At 42.7% G+C, this 22,677-nt stretch overlaps 1 protein-coding gene across 5 annotated transcripts in view; it reads left to right on the top strand.

Moving 5' to 3' along the window:
- The window catches only part of LOC122542284 (myocardin-related transcription factor A-like), a 194,307-nt gene that overhangs the window by 55,805 nt on the left and 115,825 nt on the right, over positions 1-22,677 (top strand). For 3 of the 5 annotated variants that reach the window (XM_043679876.2, XM_043679872.2, XM_087978346.1), the window contains one exon: positions 18,987-19,109. The exons of 1 other annotated variant lie outside the window; for it this stretch is intronic. In XM_043679876.2, coding sequence (XP_043535811.2) covers positions 19,016-19,109 — 94 coding nt within the window. In that variant the 5' untranslated portion in view covers positions 18,987-19,015. Of the gene's footprint in view, positions 1-4,017; positions 4,119-18,986; positions 19,110-22,677 lie in introns of those variants that run through there. One more of the 5 variants, XM_087978345.1, reaches the window with a different exon arrangement.

Here is a 22,677-nt window from a genome sequence, read left to right as displayed (position 1 = left end):
AAAAGTCTCATACAGCATCGAAACAGACCCTTGAGTTCAACCAGTCCACGCCAATCATGTTCCAAATTAAACTAGTTCCATTTCAAATTAGCCCAAATCACTCAACCTTTCCTATTCATGTGCTTATTAAAATATCTTCTAAATGTTGTAATTGTGCCTACATCCATGAACTTCCTCTGGCAGTTCATTTCACATATGAGCCACTCTATTTTTAAAAAAAAAGTAGCCCCTCATGTCGTCCTCACACCTTTCTCCTTTACTTAAAAAATATGCCCCCTGGTTTTGGACTGCCCCACCCAAGGGGAAAATAAAACCCTTCCTACTTAGCTTATCTGTGCCCCTCATGATTTTATAAACCTCTAAGTCCACACCTCAATCCACTATGCTCCAGGGGAAAAATGTCCCAACTGATCCAGCAGCCTTTTATAACTCAAACACTCCGTTCCCTGCAATACCCTGGTAAATCTTTGCTGAACCCTCTCCATTTTAATAAGTTTTCCTACAGCAGGACAAACAGAAATGCACACAGTGCTCCCAAAGAAGTCTTAACAATGTCCTGTACAACCTCAACATGATGTCCTAACTCTCATACTCAATGGTCTGAGCAATGTAGGCAATCATGCTAAATGCTGCCTTAACCACCCTGTCAACCTGTGATGCTAATTTCAAAGAATTATGTACCTGAACTCCTAGGTGTCTGTTCTACAATATTACCCAGGGTCCTACAGGTCCCACCCTTCTTTGTTTAACCAAGATGCAATACCTTGCATTTATTCAAATTAAACTCCATCTGCCTCTCCTCAGCCCTTTCACCCAATTGATCAAGATCTCTTTGTAACCTTAGATAACCTCCTTCACTTCACTGTACCACCAATCTTGGTGTTATCTCTAAACTTATTAATCATGCCTCCCATATTCTAATCCAAATCCCTTATGTAAAAGACAACAAGCGTGGACCCAGCACTAATCCCTGTAGAACACTGCTGGTCATAGGCCTCCAACTGCAAAAACAACCCTCCACCCCCCAATAACTCCTATCTTCTGTTATCCAATTTTATATTCGTCCTGAATCCCATATGATCTAACTTGGCTAATTAGTCTACCATGTGGAACCTTGTCAAAAGCTTTACCAAGTCCAAGTGGAGGAGAAAGTGAGGACTGCAGATGCTGGAGAGTCAGTTGAAAAGTGTGGTGCTGATAAAGCACAGTTGGTCAAGCAGCCTCCGAGAGCAGGAGAATCAACGTTTCGGGCAGGATACTCCTGATGAAGGGCTCATGTCCAAATGTCAACTCTCCTACTTCTCTGCTGCTGCCTAAACTGCTGTGCTTTTCCAGAGACACACTTTTGAGTCCAAGTAAACAGTATCGACCACACTGCCCTTCATCTATTTGGTTGCTTCCCTTAAAAAAAATTCGATCAAATTTGAGAACTGATTATCCCTAGTCAGTTCTTGCCTCTCCAAATGCATGTAAATCCTATCTTTCAGAATCACCTCCAACAATTTACCCACCACTGATGTCAGACTCACAGGTCTATAGTTCCCAGGCTTCTCTTTACAGACTTTCTAAAATAAAGATATGACATTAGCCATCCTCCAGACCTCTGGCACCTCACCCATGGTTATGATACCAGTATTCCTGCTAGGAGTTCTGCAATTTCTTCCCTAATTCTCTCAACGTCCTAGGATAAGCTTGATTAGATCCTAGGCATTTAGCCACCTTTACATTTGCTAAAACCTCCAGAACTTGCTCTTCTGGAATTTGGACTGTTTTCCAATCAATATTTATTTGCCTGAGTTCTCTAGCCTCTTTTTTTTTTGCTCCACAGTAAAAACTGATGTGAAATATTCACTTAGTATCTCTTCCATATTCTGGGGTTCAACAAGTGAACCACCTTTTTGATCTTTTAAGGGGGCCCTATTCTCTGTCTCATTGCTGTTTTGCTCTTAACGTACTTGTAGAATCTCTTTGGCTTATCCTTAACCTTATCTGTCAAGGATATCTCCGATCCCTTCTTTATCTTCCTGATCTCCCTCTTAAGAGTGTCCCTACACACTTTATATTGATTAAAGCATTCATTTGATCCCAGTTGTGTATATCTAATAAATGATTCTTCCTTCTACTGTCCAATTTTGTATTTGATTGGAAAGCTCATCCTGAATCCCACATGATCTAACTTTGCTCATAAGTCTACGATGTGGATTGACTAGAACCTCAATCTTTATTCAACCATTGTATCCTAATTTTAGCAGCCTCACCCTTCACTCTGACAGGAACATAATGCCTCTGAACTCCTGTCAGCACAATTTTGAAAGCCTTCCCACTTGTTAATCATCCCTTAACCTGCGTGTAGTCTACTCCAATCAACTTCTGAAAGTACTTGTTTTGTACCATTAAAATGGGCCTTATGCCAATTAACATCATAAACTTTTCTTGAAGGCTTCTCCTTTTCCAAGACTCTTTAATACTAATAGAATTATGATCACCAGTCCCACAGTGTTCACCTACTAATAGTTCAGTCGCTTACCCTGCCTTATTTCTCAAGCGACGATCAAGTTTTGCTTCTCCTGTAGTAGGTACATTGATATTTTGAAAAAATCTCGTGCTCTTGGTTCATGTATCCTGAGTCCAAATAGTCACCACCTTCCCTTGAATTTTCTCATTGCTTGGTTTTAAGTGCATCCAGTTCAGATGTTATGATCCTGCTGTTCAGCATTCACAATAGTGACTGCACTGCAAGACACTTAATTTTACCTGAAATGGTCTGACACCTCTTAACTTGCTTATTGTGCCCTTTCAAGATGTGAAAGTTTGGAAACGGTGTCCCCTGTATTCTTTGGTCAGCAATAATGTGGCCCTTAAAGTGTATTGAGAGTACAAGCAAGTAACATTCTGTGGTCCATGCTGAATGGGAATTTGGCGCAGCAATTCATTGTTAAGAAGAAAGGCAGTGGGCGGCCTTGGTAAATAGTACACATCGCCAAGTGACGAGAGTAATTGACAGAACTGTGTGTAATGGAGAGCAATATTGGTTTTCCGTTTTAAGAGCTTGATTGGCATCAGCTGTCCTTTGATTTGATGATGACATCCACTCAGTGCTGTGACTTTGGGCCAGTCTCGGACCTCTGGATGTCTGAGCACTTTGGGGAAGATTGTCCCATGTGGTCATGCAGGGTTTGCTTCCTTTTCTTCCCCTCTGTGCTGTCACTCTGCCTGTTGTTGTTGAGATGTTGGCTTCCAAGTATGAAGAAGCTCAGTTGACAAGTTGTTGTCATTCTCAGTAATTGGTCGCGAGATCCTCCTGGTTTTTAATGTAATGCAGCAGCACTTCAGTGGTAGCTTCATTATACCTTGGTAGGGTTTTCTTTGTTTTGCTGGAACTCTGGCCATTTGAGTCTAGATTAGAGTGGTGCTGGAAAAGCACAGCTGGTCAGACAGCATCCAAGGAGCAGGAAAATCAACGTTTCGGGCAAAAGCCCTTCATCAGGATTGCTGCTTTGGCCATTTGAGTGCTGACTCTCTTTCGGGAGAGAGTGTTATTTGGTCTTTAGGATATAGCGTCCAATCTGCTGGGATTGATTTTGCAGGAGTGTTGCCTATGTACTTGTGCTGACTTCTAGCTTATATGTGGAAGGGAAGATTGAAGGAGGTAGTGTCTCACAACATTAAGGTTCTGGAGAATAATCTATGAGAACAGAAGATCGTACAAAATTTCTTTGCACTCTATGAAGTGGAAGTTGGTGCATTCCATTTATCTTACTGAAAGAAGTTGGTGAAAGGGTTAATGTTGATTGCTGAAAAAGTAAGTGATTGCGCAGGGCAAAGTTCATTGACATTGTAAAAGCTTTGTGTATTCAAGGCTGTCCTCATTGAGGTGGTGAGCTCATACATGATGGCTGTATCAAGCAAACAGTAGGAGGGGCCCATACCTGAACATGCTCCCCTCCCAAACTCAGCAATAGTCACCAGTGGATGTCCTTTTCATGCAAGCGTTTTCAGGAGAGAAATTGCACAGTCCGGGGAAAAGAACAACTTGTGACCACAAGCCACCTTAGGGAAATAGAATTGTTTGGAAACGGAAGATCCGCTACTCATGATCCACTATCTTTACATAGCAGGTAAGGCAGCACACATGTTTGAGGCATCTGGGATGTACTTATTTAAATGGCTGTCTTCCTGGGAGCAGCTCATTCCCAGTAGATTGGGTTAGCTCTCAATTGTTTTCTTAATGAGAGAGCTTTCCAGCAGGAGCTGTGGAGCCTCCGAGATGATAGTGATGTGCTGTATTTTACTTTTCTGTTCTGGACTACAGCTGGGATTGTCCATTTCTGTAATTGGAGTAACGCACATTCTGTTGCAGCTTCTGAGTTGCATCTGAGTGGTAGTATGTTTGAATAAAGAGTCTCGACTGTGCAGTTGTCTATGCTTTTGTAAATCAAATAACATGGTGGGATTTTCACACCTCAATTTGTCACCTTTCCCCCTGCACACTTAAGTCATGTACTATCTCTCAGTTTGGGAGCTGTGTGATATCGAAGACTTCTCCAGTCCCACAACATAGGCAGTGATTGTGTCTCGGGTTGACTACTTCAGTTTTCTCCGTGATCTTTCTGTAGAGTATTTGAACGCCCTGCAGGCCAGAGTCTTGGCGAAGCTCTGACGCATTGTACACTGTCGCAGCCCATCAGTAGACCAAGTTGTTGAGGCATTGTTGGGTTACAGTTTGCTGGGTTGCAAATTGAATTGAAGGCGATCAGAGTGGGAGAATCTCTTGCCAGTCATTGTTTGGCAAAGGCTAGTTAATCAAGCCCTTTTTTTATTGCCTTTAAAGGTTATTATCTATCTTCCTATGTCTTTTCGTCAGTATTCAATCAGGAACAGGACATTGTTGTCAATGTGAGTACTGAGTCACAATTAAGTAGAATGGATGGCTTTGAGGTATGTAGAGAAGAGGTGTTGTAAATTCTGGAAAGGGTGAAAATAGATAAGTCCCCTGGGCCTGATGGCATTTATCCTAGGATTCTCTGGGAAGCCAGGGAGGAGATTGCAGAGCCATTGGCCTTGATCTTTATGTCCTCGTTGTCTACAGGAGTAGTGCCAGAAGATTGGAGGCTAGCAAATGTGGTTCCCTTGTTCAAGAAGGGGAGTAGGGATAACCCCAGTAACTATAGGCCGGTGAGTCTCACTTCTGTTGTGGGCAAAATCTTAGAGAGAATTGTAAGGGATAGGATTTATGAACATCTGGATAGGAATAATGTGATCAAGGATAGTCAGCATGGTTTTGTGAAGGGCAGGTCGTGCCTCACAAACCTTATTGAATTCTTTGAGAAGGTGACGAAGGAGGTTGATGAGGGGAAAGCGGTAGATGTGGTGTATATGGATTTTAGTAAGGCGTTTGATAAGGTTCCCCATGGTAGACTACTGCAAAAAATACGGAGGTATGGCATTGAGGGTGAGTTGGAGGTTTGGATTAGGAGTTGGCTGGCTGGAAGAAGACAGAGGGTAGTAGTTGATGGCAAAGGTTCATCTTGGAGTGCCGTCACTAGCGGTGTTCCGCAAGGATCTGTTTTGGGACCATTGCTGTTTGTCATTTTTATAAATGACCTGAGGGGTTAGAAGGTTGGGTGAGCAAGTTTGCGGATGATACGAAAGTCGGAGGAGTTGTAGACAGTGAGGAAGGATGTGGCAGGTTACAGCGGGATATAGATAAGCTGCAGAACTGGGCAGAAAGGTGGCAAATGGAGTTCAATGTAGCTAAGTGTGAGGTGATTCACTTTGGTAAGAGTAATAAAAAGATGGGGTACTGGGCTAACGGTCGGATACTTGGTAGTGTGGATGAGCAGAGGGATCTTGGTGTCCATGTACACAGATCTTTGAAAGTTGCCACCCAGGTAAATAGTGCGGTGAGGAAGGCATATGGCTTACTCGTAGAGGAATTGAGTTCCGGAGTACTGAGGTCATGTTGCAGTTGTATAAGACTCTGGTGCGGCCACATCTGGAGTATTGTGTGCAGTTTTGGTCGCCATACTATAGGAAGGATGTGGAGGCACTGGAACGGGTGCAGAGGAGGTTTACCAGGATGTTGCCTGGTATGGTAGAAAGATCGTATGAGGAAAGGCTGAGGCACTTGGGGTTGTTTTCATTGGAGAAAAGAAGGTTTAGGGGTGACTTGATAGAGGTGTATAAGATGATTAGGGGTTTAGATAGGGTCGACAGTGAGAATCTTTTTCCACGTATGGAGTCAGCTATTACGAGGGGGCATAGCTTTAAATTAAGGGGGGGTAGGTATAGGACAGATGTTAGGGGTAGGTTCTTTACTCAGCGAGTCGTGAGTTCATGGAATGCCCTGCCAGTAGCAGTGGTGGACTCTCCCTCATTATGGGCATTTAAGCGGGCATTGGATAGGCATATGGAGGATAGTGGGCTAGTGTAGGTTAGGTGGGCTTGGATCGGCGCAACATCGAGGGCCGAAGGGCCTGTACTGCGCTGTATTCTTCTATGTTCTATGTCTATGCTACATACATGATTGGACAGAGGCTCAGTCTGTGCTGTATGTTCTCAATTTAATGAACAATCTGAGTGAGAAGAATGGATAATGCCAGCTATGTCTCTAGTTGTCAACTGCACTCAGGATCAGATAGATTTCTGTTTGAATGTTCACATTGTGCTTTGCTGTAGGAGAGGAAGGTTAACAATATTTTGAAGAGACAAGATTTTTACCTAGGTTATATGGCACAGAATCGTGCCGTTCGGCCCAACTCATCTGTGCCAGTATATATATATATTCCACTTGAGTTTCCTACCTTTTTATTTCTTATTCGAAACCATAAATGTAACCATCCGTTTCCTTCTCCCTCATGATTATCCAGTTTCCCATAAAAATTGGATCTACACAATTGACTTCACCCACTGCTTGTGGTAACCAGTTCCATTTTTTCACCATGCTGTGGCTAAAGTAATCTCCTTTGAATTCCCTATTGGACTCCAAACTGCACTCCAGCATTACTAAACCAGGTAGGAAGCTTATTTGATGAGCTAATTGTCCTCGATGAGATCCATTCTTGAAGGATTTTGATGGAAGTATTGAGTGTCACCGACAGTAAGAATTGTATCAGTTGTCCTTTATTATGATTAAATGCATTCAATGAAAAGCCTACAGTCCCTCTTAATTCTTTCACCGGATGGGCGTGTTACTGCCAAAATCAATATTTACTGCCAATCCCTAATTATGCTTGAATTAAATGTTGTGCTAAGCCATTTCAGATGACAGTTAAGAGGGAACCAAATTACTGTGGGTCTGGAGTCATATTTAGGCCAGACTGGGGAAAGGGACCCTGCACCAAAGTGTATTAGTGAACTAGATAGGTTTTTGCAACAATTAGTGGTCACCACTCCAGCTTTCCATTCCAAACTACTTAATTAAATATAAATTCCATAAGCTGCCAATTGAGCCAATATCTCCATGTTAGCCTGGGTCTTTGGATTGCCAGTCCAGTGGCAGTACTCCAATGCCACCCTCTTAGTTGTGCCATTTTTTCTAAAAGCAGGGACATATTAAGGATGTTCCCGATGATTGGGAAGTCCCGAGCCAGGGTCACAGTCTAAGGATGTGGTTGAGCGGTTTTAGACTGAGCTGAGGAGGAAGTTATTCACTCGGAGTGGTGAGCATGTGGAAAGTGGTTGAGACCAAAACATTGAATGATTTCAAGAAAGCAATAAATAGTCTTGGGGTTAAAAGGACCAAAGGGTATGGGGAGAAATTGAGAACAAGGCATTGAGTTGGATGATCAGCTGTGATTATTATTGAATGGGGGAAGCAGACTTGAAGAGCTGACTGGTCTGCTCCTGCTCCTAGTTGTTATGATTATATAAACTGATACATTGACAATGTGTACCCGAAGGTAGACTCACTCATTACATTGTAATAGTTTCAATGAATATCATTAATTAGACTTCTGAGTTTATTTTTAAATTAATATTTACATACTAGTTTTTGAGAAATGTCCTGTGTTCCTGAAAGGAATTTTCTGTATGGATAATGAACCACAAGCATAAAGTGGAAGATTGTTTGCCCAATGTTATGTGGATGTCCAGCCACAGTGGCCAAGCTTGTACCATAATTTTGATTTAGTTCAAATTTCCAAGTGGAGTTCTGTTTTCTCCTTCTGGAACACACGCACCAAACAACGCCATCGTCCTGTGGCTGACCACTTCAACTCCCCTTTCCACTCTGCCAAGGACATGAAGTTCTGGTCTGCCTCCATTGCCAAATACTAGCCACCCGACGCCTGGAGGAAGAACACCTCATCATCCGCCTTGGGACCCTCCAATCACACGGCGTCAATGTCAGTTTACTCCTCTCTCCTTGCCCCACCTCATTATAGATCCAGCCCTCCAACTCTGCACTGCCTTCTTGAACTGTTCTACCTGTCAATCTCCCTTCCCATCTATCCGCACCACCTTTTCTTCAACCTGTCACCATCCTCCCCACCTGCATCTACCTGTTGTCTTCCTACTACCTCACCCCCACCCCAATCCTATTTATCTTTCAGCTGTCAGGTCCCCCCATCACCCAGCTCCTACATTCCTGATGAAGGGCTTATGCCGGAAACATTGATTCTCTTGCTCCTCGGATGTCCTATTCTTTTCCAGCACCACACTTTTTGAGACTGTTCTGTCATGGTGTGTAAAATTGGGCCTCTGTTTGGATTGGTGAGGGTGTCACAGATACCTGTGACTGTTTCTCAACTTAGGCATGAATTCGTCTTACCCCATGTTAAGAACTTTCCTGTTTTGTTAACAGGAGTACTAGCATTTTGTTGAGTGGGTGGGGGGTGGTTTTAGTGAGACTGCGCAGCGACTACTTATCTCTCACGTTATAAACTATCACATAAAAGTCTGCCATTTAACCCAACTAGCCTTCACATGAACAGTTTTTTAACCCTAAGGGTAATCTCCCATGACCCCATCCTCCTATTTCTTTGATTCTTTGCCTCACCTCTGACTTGGTGTTCTCTCTACCAGGGAAAGAATTGTTCCCTTACAAAAGCAATATACTACAGATGCCAGCAATCTGAAGTGACAAATAAAATGCTTGAAGTAATCATCACGTCAGATAACATCTGTGGGGATGAAGTTACTGCTTCAGCTGAGGGTGACTTTTCATCAGCATGCTCTAACATCAACTCAGTTTCATTTCGGGAGCTTTGGAGGCCAACATTATCTTTAATGGGCAGATGTTGTAAGATTCTGGGAGAACTGAACTTCTTGAGCATTAGATATACTCTGTGCAAGTCTGAGGTTGGAAATCTGCAGCAATAACCTGCCTACCGATTTCCCAAAAGTCTTATCTGTCTACTAGTCAGAACTGATGAGCGAGATGGGGTCCTTGCCAAGTCCCTGAAATTATGCAGATGCAACACTTGTGGCAAGCATGGAGTTAATAAAATTGTTTTGGGACTGTCCCTTTGAGGGATTAATGGAGAAATGGGAGTCATGTGGTCTGTTCTAAATTTTGCTCTGCAGCAAGTTTGGCCTTGCCATACGGTGAGCTTGGTGACTTGGGGGAAGAGCTTTTGGTGTGACGTTCCCATTCACCCAATGCCCTTTTACGTCTAACTGGTAGTGGTCATGGATTTGGAGCGTGCTGTTAAAGGAGTTGTAGGGTGTTACTGCAATGCATCTTCTAGAAGATGCACACTGATATTAAAGGGAATGTTTAAGGTGATGGATGAGGTGCCTTTTGAGCAGGCTACTTTGGCTTGGATGGCATTGACCTTTTCAGTATTGTTGAAGCTGCACACTCACTCAAAACTGGCTTCTGAGCAACGTGTCCTCATGTCTGTATGGTTGCGACGTGGGGTAAACCCTCCTACTTCATTTAAAACCAGCAACACAGAAAAGATTTAGCCTGTGCAGTAATCTGTAAACATTCAAGTGGCCATGAGCTATTTAAAGTAAAAGTTAACTAACAACTCTTTACAATTCCTTCCTCTAACCCTTCTATAATACTAGTCCGATAAAACTTCAAATTAAGATTTACAGGAAAATTCAAATTTTAAAACCAGCCAGCAGTTGAATCTTCTCTTCATCTTTATTGGTAGATTGGCTCTCCAGGTCAGTGGTGAGGTTTTTCTTTGTGCAAACTCCTTCTCTAGACAGGTACCTCTGACAGTTCTGATGAGCAGTCTACAGCTGTTGGTCTGATGGCAGTTTTCCTCCCAACTGTTCAATTTTCCCTGGTCTTATACCCCGGACCATCGGATTGTGTCATTGGCTTTTAAGATTGTCACTATACTCAATTCAAACTTGATAGGAATTTTGCATTTTTCAGGGTATAATTTAAACTGATTGGCCTAATTCAAATCTGTTTTGTCATTTCCAGGCAACCGGCTACTCCAGTAGCTGGAGCATGTGTTGCACTGTGTCTTATTGAAAACACTTGGTGCTGTCACTTCCAGCATTAACTCAAAGATACAGTACACCCACATCTTCATAACAGTATGTGGCTCTTAATGAAATGTTATTTGCGAGCTTTTGTGATGATTGAATTAATTTAAATTGAATCTGCTATATTAATCTGAGCTTTTGTGTCCAATACATCCTCTTCCAATGGTGGAGCAAAAACAGATAATCTGAGAGGGCTGCTCTTGGTCATTTTACCATGCAAATGGTTCTACAATCTTAATGCTTGTCCACCTGGTGAGGTCGCTTAGAGTATCTCCTCCTGGAACTGAGCCTGACCAAGGTGGCTGTTAACAGATGCTATCATCACCACCATGTTCACAAAAAGTGGGACAAATCCAACCCAGCCAATTACCATTTATCAGGTCTACATTTAATCACCAGAGAGATGATGGAGGTGTCTTTGACAGCGCTATCAAACTGCACCTAGGGAATAACCTGCTCTCTGCTGCATTTGGTTTCCACCAGGACCACTCAGCCCCTCAGTTAATTACAGCCTTGATCCAGATATCCAACCGAAACTGAACTCCAGATCTGACCCAAAAGTGACTGCCCTTGACACCAACACTAGAGACAAAAAACTGCAGATGCTAGAATTCAAAGTAGGCAGACAGGAGGCTGGAAGAACTCAGCAAGCCAGGCAGCATCAGGAGGTGGCCTGCTGTGTTTGACCAACTTCTTACACTCTTACCTTGACATCAAAACAGCAATTGACCAATTATGCATCACAGAGTCCTAGTAAAATTGGAATTGATGGTAAACACGTCTCTGTCATTATGACCGAGGCTTTCAGTGATCCTTTGGTACCCAGGAGATGTGGAGTGAATCACCACCTTCAATCTGAACAGCTAAGTTCCTCTTCCTCTTCCTTTTCATTTTCTTACTGTATATTTGCAGTACCAAGTTGAGAGGGGGTACATGGTTCCTCTTTAGATCCCACCAAGAGGTTGAAAAGAGAGGTAAAAGTCACATTTTTGATCAGTGCTTGACCTCAGTTTGACCTTATTTGGGCACATTCTTGTTAATCTGACTATCGGGAAAGTGCTGCAACCCAGACCTTTTACAAGCCTGACTGAGTCATTTCTGTGCAGACTGTTTTGCCAAGTGGTCTGTCAACTGCACTTCATGCACCTCCAATTTTGTTTTCATAGTGATGCAACTGGATGCTGTTTATAGCCAGGAGGGCTGTGGCCAGGGCGGAGCACTCGCCAAGTTTTTGTGTAATCCAGGAAGATTTCCAAGTGTTTCTGCCGTGCTTCACTCCAGAGAGAGTCTTCTAATTTAACTATATAAGTAATTGATTTGCTACGTATCTAATTTCCACAGTCAACTTGAACAATTTGAGTTAAGTTGTCATTGATTACAAATATAATACAAGATTACAACAAGATTAGGCTACTTAAATCGGGATTTTCGCTCAGACGTGTTGACTCATCAACTTGAGACCAAATGTAGATGATATTCCTGCTTCTTTGCTGTTCCTTACAAAAGGATCAATAAAACCAGATTGTGATAAAGCAACTTGGACTTGGGTGCATTTGACATCTTCATAATTCCTTCGAAATGTTTTGCAACAAATGGAGCATTCTAAATGACTGACTAATCCAGAATCATCCTGGAATTCAATGATTAAACCTCCCAGGCCAAAAAAAACTCAACTCCTTTCCCCGACTGTAGACCACTGCTTTCCCTGAAATCCTTCAACAGTGATTGGGAGATCAGAATAGGCTGGGGCTATTTTCCCTGGAGCATCGGAGGCTGAAGGGTGACTTTAGAAGAGGTTTCTAAAATCATGAGGGGAATGAATAAGGTAAATAGACAAGATCTTTTCCTGGGTTGGGAGAGTCCAGAACTAGAGGGCATAAGTTTAGGGTGAGAGGGGAAAGATATAAAAGGGACCTAAGGGGCAACTTTTTCACACAGAGGGTGGTGCGTGTATGGAATGAGCTGCCAGAGGAAGTGGTGGAGGCTGGTACAATTACAGCATTTAAAAGGCATCTGGATGGGTATATGAATAGGAAGGGTCGAGGTATATGGGCCAAGTGCTGGCAAATGGGACTAGATAAGGTTTGGATATCTGGTTGGCATTGATGAGTTGGACCGAAGGGTCTGTTCTGTGCTGTACATCTCTATGACTCTAAGTGTGTGGAACTCATGTAATTCTTTGTCACTAAGAATACGATCAACAAATCAGTGGCTTCTACCACTGTCCTCCCTTCTGGTCTATTGGACTAAACTTCCTCTAAAACTCTTCCCCTGCCCTTGTCCTGAACACTCATTGTTAACTCATTTTTCCTCATGTCCCCATTTTGATCATGAAACTCAGGTCGTAAATTCTAGATCCTATTCTGATCACTCAGTAACCTCCCTGCTGGCTCCATGTTAGTTGATATTGTTAGTAGTTCTTCAAACAAATGTTTCCCCTCTTTTCATTTTCAAACCCCTTTGTGGCCCTGCCCTACCCTTCGCTCTCTCTGACTTGCCCCATTCCCCCAACCATCTGAGATCTCTGTGCATCTCAGATTTCAGTTGCTGGTGACTGAGGTCAGTTAAGTCTCTGCTGTCATTCATCCTCTTGTCTACTTTAACATAGTTCTTAAAGCCTACTTTGTCTCCACTTTAGATCATCTATTGTCACATTTTCCTTTGTAATGTTCCTCTTAGGCTGTTTTATCATGGTAAAGGTACTATTTGACTGTATGTTATGGTGTTGCTACTGTTAAGCTGGCTAACATGGTATCAGAGCAGTGCTTGGAAAATACAGTACATGACTAATGTGCTTTTTACTGATATTGGGTGAAGGATAAGTGGTGACCGCTGCTTGTGGTTTCTGACTCTTCAGTCAATGCATTTTGTAATCTGCCATAGCAGTCGAGCAACATCTGTTCAATGTTTCGTCCAAAAAGAACACTTGCTCGGTCTTGTTTTCTGTACCATTGCTCTGCAATTCTTTGACGGCTCTGAAAATGTCAGTCAACGTTGAAAACTCTGGATTCCTTTCGTCTTGCAGTTCATTCTGTCCCCCTCAAAGACGTGTCTTTTTTTTTGGTTGGGTGCCATGTCTGCTGGTTCCTCTTGGTGGTTTTCATGCGTCTGAGGCAAATGTAACACATTTTTGAGTCTGTGTTCCATAGTTTTTTTTCCCCTTAAAATAAGTTGCTAGCCTGCTGTGAGAGATTATGCGTGAGGGGCACTGCTCTGTATCAAATTTGGCTGACTAGGGAATCTCTCCTACTGGAGCTGCCTGCCATATTGGCTGTGTTGGAAAGTCTTGAAGGTTGATAATCAATGTGTTTGGAGCTTTGCCTCAGAGACAGGGATGCAACTACTGTGCTGCAAGTCATCCTTAATTTTCTCTTGTTATGGCAAAGCAAGTTCAAGGTGAGCGTCTGGGTGTCACTGGTAAGACCAGCACCTATTACCCATTCCTCATTGATCACAAGTAAGTGGGAATGAACTGCCTTGATAACTGAGCAATTTAGGAGGCCATTTCAGAGGACAGTGAAGAGTTAACCATCTTCCCGAGAGTCTGGAGCCCTGGGCAAGTTTGACAGGTTTCCTCCTGTAAAGGACATCAGTGAATCAGATGACGACTAGGGATAATCTATTTATTACCTGCTTGCTGTTACTAATTCTTGCTTTTTTTATTTAATAATGTGGTGCTGAATTTTCCAGCTACGAGTCTGGAAGCATTAACAGTGCTACTGTTCCTAATAAAACCACTGTGGTTGAGAAAAAAAATCAGTGTGATGGAGGCACTTTGTATTAGTAGCATTACCTCATCATATCATATTCCACATCCACTCCTGCAGTGTCCTTGGCTCTTGAAATCTGATCCACCTGTAGTATTAGGAATCTTTTTCTGAATAGTAAGAAAGAAAGCGATGTAGTGGGGGGAGGGGGAGTTGAAGTAGAAACGTATCCATGATCTAATTGAATTGAGAGGGGGACAGTCTCGAATGCCAGTGTTCTACTCCTATTTTCTACGTTACCAAACTTTGGGTAAGTGATACATTTGGCTGTTTCTTTAGCACTCTACCCCATTGTTTTTAAGGGGACTCCGAGTTATTAAATCTCTGGCATTGAAGGTGGCTTGAGGTATTGTTTTCACCTGTTTGTTTACAGACAGACACATTAACAATGTAACTCAAAAATCAAATGGACTGGTTTCAAGGAAATACAGGGTACAGCCCAAGGAAGAAGTGAGTAGTTTTTGACAGACGTGGATCTGGGTTTTTGCTTTTATTAAATAATTTATCAGCGCTGGGAGGTTGGGTAAATTGTCATTTTAAAGAAATTTGAGTTGTTTCATAGAGTGACAGAAGCACAGAGATGTACAGCACGGAAACAGACCCTTCAGTCCAACTTGTCCATGCCAACCAGATAGACCAACCCAATCTAGTCCCACCTGCCAGCACCCAGCCCATATCCCTCCAAACCCTACCTATTCATATTCCCATCCAAATGCCTCCTAAATGTTGCAATAGTACCAGCCTCCACCACTTCCTCTGGCAGCTCATTCCATACACGTACCACCTTCTGCCTGAACAAATTGCCCCTTAGGTCTCTTTTATATCTTTCCCCTCTCACCCTAAACCTATGCCCTCTAGTTCTGGGCTCCCCCACCGTAAGGAAAAGACCTTGTCTATTTACCCTATCCATGCTCCTCATGGTTTTATAAATCTCTAAAAGATCGACCCTCAGCCTCCAATGCTCCAGGGAAAACAGCCCCAGCCTGTTCAACCTCTTTGTATAACTGAAATCCTCCAACACTGATAACATCCTTTTAAATCTTTCCTGAACCCTTTCAAGTTTCACAACATCCTTCCGATAAGGAGGAGATGAGAATTGCATGCAATATTCCAAAAGCAGCTTAATCAATGTCCTATATAACAGCAACATGAAATCCTAACTCCTGTACTCAATACTCTGTCCAATAAAGGAAAGCATACCAAATGCTGACTTTACTGTCCTATCTACCTGTGACTCCACTTTCAAGAAGCTATGACCGTGCACTCCAAGGTGTCTTTGTTCAGCAGCACTCCCTAGGACCTTACCATTAAGTGTATAAGTCCTGCTAAGATTTGCTTTCCCAAAATGCAGCACCTCACATTTATCTAAATTAAACTCTATCTGCCACTCCTTAGCCCATTGGCCAATCTGATCAAGATCCTGATGTAATCATCTTCGCTGTCCACTACATTTCCAATTTTGCTGTCATCTGCAAACTTACTAAGTCTATCTCTTATTTATATAAATGATTTGGATATGAGCATGATGAAAAGTAGTGGATCCAGCACCGATCCTTGTGGCACTCCACAGGTCACAGGCCTCCAGTCTGAAAAACAATCCTCCACCACCACCCTCTGTCTTCTATTTTTGTGCCAGTTCTGTATCCAAATGGCTAGTTCTCCCTGTATTCCATGAGATCTAACCTTGCTAATTAGTCTCCCATGGGGAACCTTGTCGAATGCCTTACTGAAGTCCATATAGATCACATCTACCGCTCTGCCCTAATCAATCCTCTTGTTACTTCACAAAACTCAATCACGTTTGTGAGACATGATTTCCCAGACACGCAGCCATGTTGACTATCCCTAATCAGTCCTTGCCTTTCCAAATACATGTACATCCTCCCTCAGCATTCCGTCTGACGACATCAGGCTCACCAGTCCAAAGTTCCCTGGCATGTCCTTACCACCCTTATTAAACAATGGCACCACATTAGCCAACCTCTAATCTTCCAGCACCCCACCTGTGGCTATCGATGGTTTTTGTATACAATGCTGACTGTTTTTGAAGTTGTCAATTGTTTTAGCAGCTGTGCTGGAAATTTGTCTCCGCCTTCAAAATTTGAGTTTTCAGAGCAGTTTCTTAGCTGTAGATTTACCTGAAGTATATGATATGGGTACTCTGAGTATCAGCCCACCAGGGAAAGGCCTCGAGGAAGAGCTGAGTCATTCAAATTTTTTAAAAATGCTAGAAATAGTTCAGACAGTATCTGTGGAGAAAGAAACAGTTAATGTTTCACATCAATGACCTCATCTAAATTCATCAGAACCAGTTAACTAGATTGCAGATTGTCATGGTGTTGAAGGAAGCTAATCAGCCCATTGTGTTTGCATTGACTCTCCAATACATGATGACTTTGTGCGTTTACCAGCCATTTTCCCCAATACTATTCAGCTAATGATTCAATGTCCTCTTGCATGCCTCAATTGAACCTGCCTCCTCCACATGTCCAAGCAGTACATTTCGGGTCCAAGCCTGTGATATGCAGAATTTATGAATATAAATTCTGCATAATAGTGATTATAATGAGGTCAGCCAGGCGGACTTCAGAGTGAGTTTCCTGACTGGGTCTGTTAATCTGGTCCCATCGGGGAGCCCTGGCTGACAGATATAAACAGGAGTGTCAGAGGTTCTATTCTCTCTGAGAACTAGCTCTGAGGGAGCTGGATCAGTATCAAGGATTCTCTGTGTAAAACAAGGGTGGCTTGGTGATGGGGTACCAGCCTCTATGGAGTTATTTCACCATCCATTGTGAGAGGAGAGTTCTTTTCATGTCACATTGACCAATCACTTTAAATCTGTACTGTCTTGTTCTGTCCTTTTACAAGCAAAGACAGTTTCTCCCTATCTCCTCTCTCCAGACACCTCGTGATTTTGAAAACTTTTATTAGATCTCCTGTTTATTGTCAATTCTCAAAGGAGAACAGTTCCACCCTCTCCAATCTGTCCTCATAACTGAAGTTTCTCATCTCTGCATTGACTCCAATACATTCACATTCTTCCTAAAACTTGGTGCTAGAACCCCAACGAATATTTCAGCTGATCTTTAAGAGTGTTGAATATAAATTCTGCATAACCTCTTTGCTCTTGTCTAGTATGTCCCTTTGATAAAGTCCAGGATACTGTATGCTTGCTTAACTGCTTTCTCACCATCTGACCTGCCATTTTTATTGGTCAACTAGCAAAACTGCATACTCCTACCCCCTTTACAATTGTACCTCTCATTTTACAGTCTGCCCATATTCTTCCTATGGTTGGACCTCTCGTGCATTAGAGTTGGTCCTTCTCTGCATCTTCTCTGTAGCTGTAACATTATATTCTGTATGCTGTTCAATTATTCTGATATGCAAGGTATGATTTGTCTGGGTAGCACATAAACTAGTACTTTACACTGAATCTTAATACAAGTGACAAGAAAACAAATCAAAATCAAAATCAAAATGCATCACCTCACACTTGTATTGAATTTTATCCATTACTATCTGTCCACTCCACCCAACCCCTCAATATCCTTTTGGAGGGGTTCAGTCATAGTCCCACAGGTCGTAGCTTTGCACCATTGGCTCCTCAGGCAAGAACATGCACCAAATGTTTAAACTTGCAGTTCCTCTTTTACTGAGCAGAATTAGGATTGAAACTACATGTCAGCAAGAGGGTAAAAGTAACCTGTACCTGAATGATCTAAACAATGGTCTGTGTTCCCCAAACGATCTAGGGTTTAGTGAATTCTGCTTCATAGCTGACATTGAAGTGATGTTGAATGGATGCTTAGCCATCCAAAACCAGTTATCCCTGTGGTAACCCCTGTGATAACTAGCCAACACAACTGTTAGAATTCTGATGAACCATCGTTAACCTGAAATGTTGAATCAGTTTGTCTCTCCACAGATGCTGCCCGACCCTAATGAATATTTTGAACATTTGTCTTTGTTGTAGCTTTCTGGCATCATTATGATTATGTCATGTCATTGGAATGATGTGAGCTAATGTGGCATGACATAAGTTTGTACTTTCTGAAGCATTCTCTTCACTTATTAGTCTTTGTACTTAGCAAGGTGTGTGGTTAGCTGTTAAATATTAGCTGCTATAATATTACCTATCAGTTGCTGGTGATGGTCCAGTCCAGATGTTTGGATATAGTGTGGATCTGCTTCAATGCTTTGTGTATTTGAACTGGTCTTTCTGATGGATTGTATTTTAATGTGATGCAATCTATCCTAAACATGTTGGGAATGACTAAGGAAAAGCTTTGATTTATTTAGCACCTTTCACAAAATCCCAAACGTCCTTTACAGCTTATTAAATATTTTGTTGAAGTGAAGCAACAGTAAACTCTCACAAGGAAGCCAAGTAGTAATGAGCAGATTTACCCTGGTTCTCCATTGTTTATTGTGGGATAAATACTGGCTCCTGTTCAAAATAGTGCCACTGAGCGGGCAGGTGGGCCTCTGCTTAACGTCTCAACTGTAAGAGGGAACATGTGACAGTGCAGCTGTCCCTCAGAACTGCACTGGTATGTCAGCCTAGGTTTTTCTGCTTGAACCCAGGGGATGGGTCTTGAACCTGGAACTTCGGTGTGTCGGAGGCGACTGTGCTACCTGGTGAGCCACAACTGGTACTGTTCAGTGCTGGCTTTCACTGGTATCTGGTCCAGTCCCTCCTGTCTGGCTTGGGAACCCAATTGACTTTTGTTTTGTTCTTATTTCTTCCTTTTTGTGTTTCCCATTAAGAGCACTCGGCTCCACCTGGTGCTCCTGAGATGGGAAGCCAGGCGAGCGAGGTGCGGACTTCTCCACGACTTCGACGCCAATACCACTCTACCTTCAGCCAACAGGAGGAGCGCCTGCTACAGGGTGAGATGCAATCAGAGATGTGTACCTTTTATTCATGGGTATGTTATTAAGGGGCTGAGGGGGGAGTGATGGTCTGGGGCAGGTCGTATCTAAAGCCACTGTGGCCAATCCAGACCTATGGATCCCATGTCACATTCATCCCTTTCCTGAGAGTAATGTTTCAGGAGGAGAAAATTATTTTAACACGGAACACTAAACTTGAATATGTTCTAGCAGTCCGAGCTATTTGATCATTTTCCTGAGCCATGTGATTTTCTTGGTTTGAGGTGCATTCTAGCAATAGTTAAGGTTCACATCTGATGTGTTCCTGCAGTCCTTTCTTTAACTTCTTAATATTCTGAACCGGTAATAACTTGTAATCCCACGTTACTGATTGGCTTTGGGTCATTGGCTTCTGTGTTGGTAAATTATCTGTGCTCTTATGTTTCCCCTCTGTGTTACCCCAAGAAATATGGAAATAGCGAATTTTATTTTAAAGTAGTCAAAAATGTGGGATGCATTGACTATAATGAGGCTTCTTTGTTAGCACTTCAACTTCAGTCTCTGTAAGGATTTCAGCCCATGGACGGTGTGCCAATCTACTGTAGAAATGGCTAACGAGCTACTGGTGAGCTACAGTTCACACTGTTTTAGTTGTTACGCTAATTGTAATAGGAAACCCTTCAATATATCAGCAAGTGCTACAATACTGAGATGGTCAGCACCTCTGGAGCAGGTGGGATGTGAACTGAGTCTGCAGGTAGAGACACTGTTACCGCATCACAAGAGCTCCCACTGCTTTTTAATCCAGTTTTCTTGTAATGAGAGCACAAATGACAGAGGAGGGTTTCAATCCGTCCACCACTGGGCTATGGCCGCAGTGTGTTCATGCTGTGCTATTTTGCTAAAATCAGGTAGAATGAGAAGTCAGCAGGAAACACTTAACTGTTCTACCACTGTTCAGTAAAAAGTATGTCAAGCATTCGCTAATGAATAAAACATTCTGTATTAGCAACAGATACGTGACAACTGAAGAAAACTGTTTTACAATGATTACTCCGAGCCCAACTGTCTATAATTTACTGTGATGTGGAAATGCCGGTGTTGGAATGGGGTGGACAAAGTTAGGAATCCTACAACACCAGGTCATAGTCCAACAAGTTTATTTGAAAGTACAAGCTTTCGGAGTGCTGCTGCTTTGTGAGCTAGTTACCTGACGAAGGAGCAGCACTCCCAAAGCTTGTACTTGCAAATAAACCTGTTGGACTATGACTTGGTGTTGTGATTTTAAACTTATATAATTTACTAAGCAGAAGTGTACTTGTCCATAGCTGGATTCCTAACTTGTCATGGGTAATAGATGCAAGAGCTCCTAAACTGCAAACACCTGGCATTCTAGACAGGAAGCTCCACTGAAACATGAAGGAAAGAAAGCAGGTTTACAGTCAAATGAGAAAGAAATCGCTCTCTCCAAGGCCAGAGAGGCAATCAGGGTCATTTGGAAGTAGCACCTTGAGGACTACCTCAGTCCTCTACTTGGATACCCTTGATAACAGTCCACAGCACGATACCCACTACCACAGTTTCAGCCTGGCATGAGGACAAAACCTGTCGAGAGCCACCAAGGTTACTGATGCAGGTAGAATATGGTTGAAAAGCACTCTTGGTACAATTGTATGACTGTACTTCCTCCATCTGTTTTAAGAGGAGCCCCAGCTGATCTGTAACTATCCTCCGAAAAGACACAACTGATTCTGGTAATGACAGACTGGTTGGTTCTGTTCTTCACAGGGAAGGCCTTTGGTAGAATCCCCTTAATCACTTTCTCCCAATGGCTTAGAAAAAAGCCCCTGCTGTAGTTACAATGGTGTTACCATCCATCCAGAGGCACAGGTGAATATGATCACCTCAACAAGACCCAATTTCAATAAAGCTAGTATGTAGCAACAATTTTTGCGGCCAACGTTTGTGCAAACTTAGGCCAAGCTCTAAGCCATTCATGTGTTCTCAATGGTATATGAGAGAACAGGCCTTGGGCTAAACATTCTGAAGATGTAGATTCTCTACCAGCCTGCTCCCTCATTGTGATGTCTCCTGTCTGTCAGAGTCCAGTGGAGAGCCAGTGGACAACATAAATCAATTGATAAAAGTCAGACACCTCTCAGCAAGGGAAGACATTGGTGATGAAATTCAGCAAGGTTTATCTGAGGAGCAGTGTGTTTGATAAATTTTGTGACCCATAGACCAGAAGTGTTACGTGCTATTTTGTATGTGTCAGAGACATTGTATGTGTACAATGAACATCTCAAATCACAAGAGAAATATCATTGGTGATTCTTTTGCAAAGCCCTGCAAATCAACTGCCAGTATAGGCACACTAATATTAGTATTCTGTCTCAGGCCAAGTCTTCAGCATTAAGGCACTGGTCATGGTCAGTTAGCTGCACTGGCAGGTCACATTGTACACAGGGCTGAGTTGCAAAACTGGGTGTCTGCTCCTGTCTGCATTATGGCAAGTGGTTATCAGGCAGGTAGAGAAAATGCTTCAGGTGTGTCCTCACCCTGGGAAAATGTCATATTCCCACCAAATTGTGGGAATGTCTTGCCCAAGACCAGCCAAACAGAAAAGTGAGTTACTGGAGACCAAGGGCAAACAGAGAGGAGCATGTGGAACCCACCCACCTCTTCAAACACCACCTGCCCCGCCTGTGGGCACATGTGCACGTCATAAAAGTATGTAGTCACTCCTGGACCCTCAGTGTTGGAGTTGAAGAAAGTCAGCCTGTGTGTTGAGGGACTGCTGAAGAAGAATGAGAATATATTGGGCAGCACTCGCTTAACAATCTATCTGTGTGCTTCCAATCATCCTGCATTTCTTTGAATTCCTGAACAATGAGAAATTAGGGAAGTTGCCAAGAAGACTTCAGAGACTATTGAACCTGTTTTTGGAAAATGTGGACACGATTAGAAAGAATATTGGTAATGTGGGCTGGAAGTTGTATGCATTACAGGCATTGCATATCAGTGATGTCGAAGCTGGGCTATTGGAGGTATGAAAGAACTTGAGGAAAAACCTCATTATAAACACAGCTTATTTATCACTGAATGTGAATCTGAGCAAGAATGAGAATGATGGCCAAGTGAGATTCCATGTGGGATGCCACGTTTGCATACTTGTTTAGAATAACTGACATTTCGGTTTTGAGAGTGTACACACCAATGGCTTCAGCATCTTGGACAAGTGTCCAGAGAGGGCTAGTAATTTCAGGCAGATGAGTAAAACCTTTGGGAGAAATTGAACAGGACAGCTACAATCTTGCTAGCTTTTGTGTCCTGAGGAAGATTGCCAGAAGTTGTAGGACTGGAAGTTGTTTACCCATCTGTACCTTGTCCAGGAATTAGTACAACCAGAATCCACATTGATGGAAGATGTTCTCAGTACAGGGACAAGACAGGCGAATGTCCTATTAGACTGAATTGGCTACCATTAAACTTGTGTAACATTTGTGACTCAATGCCATTTTCCCACACTGTCTAGATATCTTTCGTATTTAGAAATCTGTGCGTTGAACATATTCAACGACCGAGC

Source organism: Chiloscyllium plagiosum, unplaced genomic scaffold (genome assembly GCF_037043375.1).
Source record: "Chiloscyllium plagiosum isolate Xiang-an unplaced genomic scaffold, Cpla_swu_hap1 HiC_scaffold_33, whole genome shotgun sequence".
NCBI lineage: Eukaryota > Metazoa > Chordata > Chondrichthyes > Orectolobiformes > Hemiscylliidae > Chiloscyllium > Chiloscyllium plagiosum.
Note: the sequence above shows the minus strand (reverse complement) of the source record. Positions and strands in the feature narration are given on the sequence as shown.